The sequence below is a fragment of the Gavialis gangeticus genome, unplaced genomic scaffold (assembly GCF_001723915.1).
Source record: "Gavialis gangeticus isolate Ggan-Ray unplaced genomic scaffold, GavGan_comp1, whole genome shotgun sequence".
Classification (NCBI taxonomy): Eukaryota; Metazoa; Chordata; order Crocodylia; family Gavialidae; genus Gavialis; species Gavialis gangeticus.
This window is the reverse complement of record NW_017728993.1, coordinates 72,439,589-72,448,749: the sequence shown is the minus strand read 5'-3', so window position 1 is coordinate 72,448,749 and position 9,161 is coordinate 72,439,589. Positions and strand designations below refer to the sequence as shown.

General features: G+C 44.0%; 1 protein-coding gene across 1 annotated transcript in view; it reads left to right on the top strand.

Moving 5' to 3' along the window:
- Positions 1 to 9,161, top strand: part of ATF6 (activating transcription factor 6) — a 212,325-nt gene that overhangs the window by 87,697 nt on the left and 115,467 nt on the right. Inside the window, exons 9-10 of the mRNA XM_019502016.1 lie at positions 2,723 to 2,836; positions 5,995 to 6,097. Of these exons, the coding sequence (XP_019357561.1) occupies positions 2,723 to 2,836; positions 5,995 to 6,097 (217 nt within the window). The remainder of the gene's footprint in view (positions 1 to 2,722; positions 2,837 to 5,994; positions 6,098 to 9,161) is intronic.

The following is a 9,161-nucleotide window of genomic DNA, read 5'->3' as shown; positions in this document are numbered from 1 at the left end:
CACATCCTTTCTGTAGTGGGGGGTCCAAAACTGAACACAGTACTCCAGATGTGGCCTCACCAGTGCTGAATAGAGGGTAATAATCACTTCCCTTGACCTACTGGCAACACACCCACCAAAATACAGCCCAGTATGCTATTAGCCTTCTTGGCAACAATGGCACACTGCTGGCTCATATTCAGCTTATAGTGCACTGTAACCCACAGGTCCTTTTCTGCAGAGCTGCTGCCCAGCCAGTCAGCTCCCAGCCTGTACTGGTGCATGGGCTTGTTAGGCTTCAGAAAGCCTAATGAAGCCAGTTCTTCGATCTGGACATGCTGCTTTGGACGCCGAAGTGTCCAAAGCTTCTCCGGATCCGAAGCACAGTCCAAAGTCTCGCACAGCCCTGCTATATAGCTAAGGCTGGGGACTTCAAGTGGGATGTGCCAGTTCTCCTGCTAAGAACAAAGCAAGAGGTTACTGCCTAAAGGGTGTTGCCCCTCTACTCAGAGTCAGACTGGTCACTATATTTGGGGTCAGGAAGGAATTTTATCCCATGATCAGATTGGTATAGACTGTGGGGGTTTTCACCTTCCTCTATAGCAAGGGTGTGGCCCTCTACCAGGTATTTCTGGAGCATGTATTGACAATATGTTATAGAAACAGAACATTGGCTGCTGTGGTTGCCCTGCTTTACCTGTGGCATGTTAGGGTGGTAGGTTTATGTTGTGTCAGAGTTGAGGGTAGCTCTGTGTAGAATTTAGATTATGGTTGTATGGGATGATCCTGCCCCAGGCAGGGGGTTGGACTAGGTGACCTCTAGAGGTCCCTTCCAGCCTTACTTCTTATGACTCTTTGTGGATCCTTGGGGATCTCCCAGTTTGTCGGAAAGTGTAAAGGATTCTTGCACCAGGATGTAAAAAATGGGTGTTTAAAGGATTTTTTGCTGATGGCTCAGCCATCTAGCAAGTACCTCTTGAAGGTTTTAAAACTGACCTGAATACTAGGATTGTGTCCGTTCATTTTACAGATAATTGTGTAGCCAAGGAACTAGGAGATGAGGCTTTCATCCCTAGGTACCTAAAGTGTTTAGATCCCTAATGGTTTAGAGTAGACTCTAACTTCTCAACCTGTTTTCCCCAATGCAGTGTGTTAGGTCCTCCAGATATTGGTGACGCAGGCTTTTGAACCAGAAGGAAAAATGTTTCTTTTCCAACTTTGAGTCAGAGCAGCTGCTGTGGTTGGCATCCCTTGTATCCAAAGGGTTGTCAAGTTTAGCTGGATTATTAACCCTCTAAAAAGTTTCCATGAAAAGATGGTTTTTCATTTGCCCCAGGCATTTGTTCCCAATGCTGATTTGGGCTTTTGTTTTAATTGGTCAGTGGAATTGCCATTACTCCCCTAATGTGAATGGTTCATGGGCAGAAGATTCATGCTTTGTCAAATTATTGGGTTTAACTTGGAATGCTCTGAAGTTGCAGAGCCAACAGACGCTTGAATGTATATATTGAAGTTCCCAAAAAGGAAATAGGGTTTACAAGACTAGAGTATGTAAATGACATTTTGCAAGCACTGTATCTGCCTATGGTATGAAATGGCAGATTCTGTCTCTTCAGAACAAATGACTAGGCACTCATCCAAAACTTCCCTGTATACTGGGCACAGAAGTCTGAATCTTTGGCTATGAATTTTGTTCTGTGTTTTTATGTGTTTGCAATGTTATACATTTTGAAATACATGAAAAAGTATCATTAGAATATATATGAAAATTAGATGATACCTTTGGGCCCCTGGCAGTTGGCCATCTTTGTCTGTGGTACAGATTTTGGTCACTAATTCTTGAACATCTTTCTGCTCACTGTGGTCAGGGCTGTCTCTCCCTATGACTATGAAGTGGCAACACCTCAGTGTATCTGCGTCCTGGGCACAGTTCACTAATCCAGCTGCAAGGGTAATATAGCAACAACTGAACCATTGCTTTGGGCGCAAGACAAGTTTGAAATAGTTGATCTAAAGAGGAGAACATTCCAAATCAGAGAGCTCTACAAACTTAACCTGGATCAAACTGCTCAATTGATGGAGGTGATACAGCAGAAAAATTGCATTCTTTGTTTTGTTTCTGAGCGCTACTGAATTTTTTTTTTTTGGTCTAAAGGATCAAATCCAGCCCAAGGAGCTGGGATTGGGTTCCAAGTATCACTGTGGGGGTGGCTGGAGAGGAATCTTCCCCCATCATCAGGTTGTAGAGTAGCTGGGCAAATGATCAGTGATGGTTCTCCTCCATCATATTGTAAGGTTGCCTTTCTGACCTCTTCACATGGGGGCAGCATCAACTGAATCTGCTGTTCCTGAAAAAAAGATCAAGTGCATCCATGGAGGAAGACCCAAGATTTGCAGGAGCCAGAAATCACTCTTGTACTTATATGAAGGTTGTATGTTATTCTGTAAAACTTTCTTTAATACTCCGAGTCTGTTTTTGGAAGTGTTGATGATCCTGTGAGCCCAGGTGACAATGTGTGATCCCTGTGTTGGTGGCTGCAGAACTTGACGGCAAGAGAATAAAGTACCAGGCTGCTAGATGCCAGTTATTGTTCTCTATTCGAAGGAGAAAATAGGAATGAGTGACAGCAGTGTTTTCTCTCTCTCTCTCTCTCTCTCTCTCTCTCTCTCTCAATTAGATATTCACTAACTCAGGAGATTTGAAGAAATTTTTAAGGGATTTCTTACCGTCTTTTTATTCCAGGTCTGAACATTCTGTTTCTGATAACAAAGCCCTAATGGTTTTAACGGAAGACCCATTATTATATATTTCTCCACCACCCTGTAAACCATTGATCAACCGGACGGAGTCTCTCAGGTTAGCAGATGACTATTTTTGTTTATCTTAGTTTATGTATATAATTTTTGTGCGAGTTCTTTGCTGCATGAAAACGGTTATGGTCAGTGGCAGCAAAGACTTCTACGTTGTGTTTTCAGCATGCCACTGACCTTTGAGGTAAAATAGTTATCTAATGTGTTTTTATCCTGGACTCATTGCTGAAACTGCTAACATGAATACCACCTGCACTAATGATTTCAGTGGTACGGACACGCATCCCCTCAGGTGAAATCCATTTGATGGGCTCCATCCAAAGACAGGCATTAGATGGCAAGCTCAGAATGGTTCTGATGGACATCTGAAGGGAACCCTGTTGGGTATGCTGGCTGAGTTCAAAAAAGGACTGCCAATAATTTTCTCTTACTTGTCTGAAAGATTCCTCTCTCAGGCCTAGTCCATACACAGAAGGTGCACCAGTTCAACAAAAAGTTCACTATACTGTTCAACCAGGGCATTTGTCTGTGGACACTACCATCTGTTTAAACGTGGAATTCATTTTAGTTTGCATCTCTTAAGTTACAGATGTTGGCTAAACTGTTACGAGACAGGTTGGCTTAAACTGATGTCTGAGTGTCAGCTGAAAAGTTGTATGGCTTTAACCAAAAATGTTATCACAACCACGTAGTTAAATTGGTAAAACTTGTTTGCAATGAAATGGCCATGCTGGAATGTCACATAATATATTCAGTAGTGAGGGAGGTGGTGGCTGGACTGGATGGTAGGTACCATTTCTGTTGCATTTCCTAGGATGCTCATTTAACGTTGCTGCAGCATGAGAGCCATAGCAGAAACTATTGATAACTACCTATCAAGTATAGTCTGTGGCCCTAATTACTAGCTAAACAGGGCTTTAAGGGCACCTATTCTGCCTCCTCCATGGACAAGAAGAGGAGCATTTGTGGTTCGTCTTCCAGCTCAGCGCTACAAAACCAGGACCTTGGTAGCAGACTCCAGCGTTAATAGTTTAAGAATTCAAGGGTTCAGGTGCCACTCCATCCAAAGAATCTCCAGATTAGGTGGACGGGAAATAACCTGGAAATTACCTGTTCGGCAGCACAGAAGCGGAAAGGGATCTCAGAGTCCTAGTGGACTCCAAGATGAACATGAGTCGTCAGTGTGACAAAGCGATCAGCAAAGCTAACTGCACTTTATCATGCATCAGCAGATGCATGACAAACAGAACCAAGGAGGTGATAGTTCCCCTCTATTGGGCACTGGTCAGACCGCAGTTGGAATACTGCGTCTGGTTTTGGGCACCACACTTTAAGAGGGATGTGGCTAACCTGGAGAGGGTCCAGAGAAGGGCCACTCGTATGGTTAAGGGCTTGCAGGCCAAGCCCTATGAGGAGAGACTAGGGCACTTGAACCTCTTCAGCCTCCACAAGGAAAGGTTGAGAGGTGACCTTGTGGCTGCCTAGAAATTCATCATGGGGGCGCAGAAGGGAATTGGTGAGGCTCTTCTCACCAAGGCACCCCTGGCAGTTACAAAAAAAAAATTGCCATAAGCTAGCAGAGAGCAGATTTAGACTGGACATTAGGAAGAACTTCTTCACAGTTAGAGTGGCCAAAATCTGGAATGGGTTCCCAAGGGAGGTGTGGTGCTCTCCCCTACCCTGGGGGTCTTCAAGTGGAGGTTAGATAGGCATCTGGCTGGGGTCATCCGAACCCAGCACACTTTCCTGTCTATGCAGGGTGTCATACTCTATGATCTATTGAGGTCCTTTCTGACCCTAACATCTATGAATTGCATGCACACACGGATGCATATGTTTTCTCCTGGGTCCCCTACTGTTTCTGATAGCAACCCATTTTGGCCAGAAGTTGCCCAGGGCTTTAGACACATTTAAGGAACTAGAATCCTGGGACTGTCCAGCAGAAAGCTGCTATTGTTTCTCTCTTGGCACTTCAGCAGCCATCTTCCTAGCTTCCTGCTGGTCAGTGCCCACTCTCTGCAGTAGCATCAGCCTACAGTGTTCACCTGCCTTTTGACAGGAGATAACCTGTGAGGCAGCAGCCAAGTGCAGGCCTGAAGCTACCTTCTGTTGTAGGGAAAGGGGAGTAGCAGGGAGCCAGGTCACCCATAGCAAGAGGTCCGTTCCAAGGGGCCAGGTAAGGGAATGTTGCCTATGAAAGGAGAAGGAGAAACTGGGAGAAAGCATTCATGCAGAGTGAATTAATAGAGGAGAGAGAAGGAGGCCATTGAAAAAAGAACCTTTATCTGAATGAAAAATTCTTTCCGATTGCCCAGGGGTCTCTGGCTTTTTCTGCATACTGGAGAACTTAGTCGCTTGCTTTTTCTTTTATCTTTTGGTGGTATAAGAAAAACGCCTCCCTGTCTTGCCCCAAGCCATAACAAAATCCTTATCGGAGGGTCTTCATTTATCTGGTGGCCCTTGCCTATCCATTCTGATGCTATCAAATGATGACGCTTTTGTTCATTATCCAGCCTGGATCAATTTGAAGCCAAATAACAGTTCTCTGAACTATTCAGTTTACCGTATATCTGCTTGTGTGGAGATGACCATCGCTTTTTTTCATGGGTCAAAGCAAATATCCCTTCACTTCCAACAGTGCTTAAAAAGGACATTTAAAGATCTATTGTATCTGAAATATTCAGGCTATCGCCTCTCCCATTCAGCTTCATAATGCAAACAAAGACCTATTTTAACTTGCCATTACCTCTTATGCCTTGCTGGAAAAAATGAAAATGTATGGCTTCTGAAAACATGAATTAATCTTTTTTTCCTTTTTTTAATTCCCTTTACTCTTTAAACTTTCACCCAAGTTTATCCTCTTAACTAATAGACTTGTGATTTCAGTTTTCTATTTCCGTAGTAATTTTAAGATTATTGTTTAAGGAAAAGAATGTACGAGACCCAGTTTAAATGGAAAAAGATCAATCAGTCTGGTATCTACTCTTTGTAGATATTTAGCTATCAATTCTCTCTTAACTTTGATCTTGTGACTAAAACTCATGCCTCAATGTTGAAACTAATATGACAAAAAGTTTAAAACTCATGAAACAAAACAGTAATTCAAAAGATCTTTCAAATAAATGTTCAAAATGTTGGCCAAAACCTAAGATGTTCTGTTACTGTTTTTTAAAGATCTGGCTAAATTAATGCTTCATTCTACAGGTTAAATCATGAACTTCGAGGGTGGGTTCATAGACATGAAGTGGAAAGGACACGTTCTAGACAATTGTCAAAAAACCAGCAGCAAAAAGCACAGGTTGTCCAGGTAGGTTGCTTACCACTGTTGATTCAATAACAGGACAAGTTAATTTCTGCAACCATGATCAACTCTCATGGAAACAGGGCTGGAAGGAATCTCAGAAGGTTATCTTGTCAGCCCCCCTACTCATGGCAGGATCATCTGTGTCTAAACTAGCTGTCAAAAATACAGCCTACAGATCTGTGTCATCTCACCTGTGGGGCTCCCCATGGGTATGAAATTTGGGGGCAAAGTGAGCGGTGTCAGGATTAATAGCCACAGACCTGCGACACCTGTTCGAGGGAAGCCAAAACTGAATAGTAGAGGGCTTGGGAGATGAGGACAAAGAGTATTACAAGAGCTGTGAAGGAAACTTGCAGATACTTCCATTCGTGCTTATATATTAGTTGAGTGTTTTTGTGAATAATAAAATCACCAAAAATAAATTTAAAAGAAAGAGCCAAAGAGCAGTGGTGAGACAGTAAATCTTTTTTTACTTAACATAATACATATGGTTACCTTTATCTACAGTTATCTCATTTACTTTTCTGCACTTGTTATTAGAGGCAGAACTGGCAGTAATGCCTGTAGTTAAGGTTGCCCAACACTTTCCATTATAAGCAGCTATTTTCAATTGCTGGTGATTTTGCCAGACCTTTGAGAAGTCAGGCTGAAATTTTTCCATGCTCATTCTGTTTCGGACAGAATTTTTTTTTCTCATCAAAATTGGTTCAGGTACAGTATTTCTAAAAATGAGCTTAAAAAAACCGATGTTTTGCTAGTATGGGGGTGGTGTTGTTATTTCAGCCATTTCTTTGAAGGTTTTAGTACTTGCATGTTTTTGATTAGGAACTTTAAAAATGTGGTAAGGCAAAGGTCTTAGGGTAAGGGTAGTGCTTTTGTCTGACTTTGTGGAAATCCTTCTAGACTTGGCATAGTTATAATCTCCAGTCACAATCTGAAATCTCTATTATCCCATGCTCAGTAAAGCTTTTTAGAGGTTTGTTGCTAAAATCTGAAAAGATTCTAGCTGCAAGGACCGTGCTCTCGACCCCTTTCTTCAGAAACATCATGAATGCAGGTGAATGCCTCAATCTGCTGCTTGCAAAGGTTGCCACAAAACTAGAACTTCAGAGGGATGCATCCATCATTTATTGCAGGAATCCGTGCTTAAGCCGTAAGCCATGAAGAGACCTCCCATAGAGGGACAGTGTTAATTCTGTGCCCTTTCCAGCTCTTATTAGTGAGCAAGGCCCCACACCACCCCTAAGGAGGTAGACAAGTACCGTATTATTCTCAACAGGAAGCTGTCCAGAGTCACTTTTGGTAGAGCTGGGAGGAAAAGCTTCTTTCTAATGGCAGGTGTGTAAGCCTTATCCAAAGGGCGATTGTGGAAAATCTGTGTACTTGAATGTGGTGGAGTTTTAATGTAGTAGTAGAATAACTAGAGGGGGAGAGTGGGATGCCAGCCCTGGGTGCCAACTTAGGGCACCAGTATGGCCCCAAAACCCTAGGAGTCTACTATAGCAGGACAGCCCTGTGCTATCCATGTATAGAAGCCAGACAGGCATGGCACCATGACCAATAGTGTATCTGGCTGGGAGGGAGATGGAGTATTGCCCCCTCTTCTCTCCACCATCCCCCCAGAGGCTTTGCCGCAGGAGGCACAGCCCTGTGCCTGTGGGGAGTGAACAGAGTACTAGGAGCAGGCCTTGGGGAGACCACCCGCTGCCTCTCCCCCAGCAGAAACTGCCTAAGCCTGGACTGTTACAATAACAGCTGGAGCACCACTGGAGTGAGGAGATCCAGACAGGCAAGACTCCTCTACCCCTCCAGTCTTCTGTCTTGCTTGGTCTTGGCTGTTCAGCATAATTCCCATCTCTGCCCCAGGTGCTGAAAGATTTGGCTGCACCTCTAAAACCTAGGCACCTGAGTCAGGGATGAGGGCTATACTGGATGCTGTACAAGCACAGAACAAAAAATGATCCTTGTCCCAACGTGTTTACAATCTCAATATAAGACAAGAGAACAGATGGAGACAGACAGAGGAGCCAGTACAAGAAAACAGTATTGGTCAGCATGGTAGGTAATGGCCTCAATGCATCAGGGGTTCAACTTGCAAGATTTTAGTAGTTATTAAAAAAAGGAGAGGTTTACAGAGGGTTTTGAAGGAAGATAGTGAGGTGGCTTTGTAGATGCTTACAGGGAGCTCCTCTCCACTGAGAGGCAGCATAGAAGAAAACACAAAAGATGCTTGTTTGAAAGCCTAGTAACTAGATGATGGAGACTGGAACCATGGTGGGTTTTAGGGCAGAAATCAATCTTCAGAGACTAAATAAGAGACGACAGGAAAGAAGGGTAGACCATGAGGGACCTTCAAGTGGAGACTAGCAGTTTCTGGTTTACACTGTTTATGGTATCTGTAACCTCTGCATCACACTTCTTTTCAGAGCCAGGAATAGAAGGTAGGAATTTTGCTAGAGATCTAGTATTCCCCTGCTGTGCAAGCCATTGTATATTGTCCCCCTCTGCTGCCTGGTGTACATGGACGGTAACCTATTCTGCTTGCCAATTATTCCTTTATTTCAAATAGAGATTTAGGCTGTGGATCTGAACTTCCTAGTTCAGATCCATCTTGATGAATCGTGAAGAAATCAGTGTGGTTCTAGTGTACAGCTTGCATTTAAAAAGCCAGAGAAGACACTGTATTTACTCATCTACCACTCACCGATGCGTGCAGCTGTGGCTTGGGTGGCCCTCATGCCCAAGGGTCTGCTTGCCAGGGCTCTGCTTGGGTGGCCCTCAGGTCTTGGGTCTCCTTGGCTCAGGCCTCAGTGGTCAGACCTCTGGAGCAGTGGCAGGGCTGTCCCACATGCCCAGCTCTAAGGCAGCCCAGCTGGCCCTGGGTGCTTCTGTGGGGCCAAGACAGGTCCAGGGTGTTATGCAAGCTCAACAGGTTGCTGCAAGCTGCTGCACTTTACATTGCTGCAGCACACCATGCAGTGTGCTAGAGCAGTAGGGGCTCAAACAGAGCACTACAGACACCAGTAGGCCTGTGCGAAGTGGCTAGTATTCACTTCAGATTTGGATT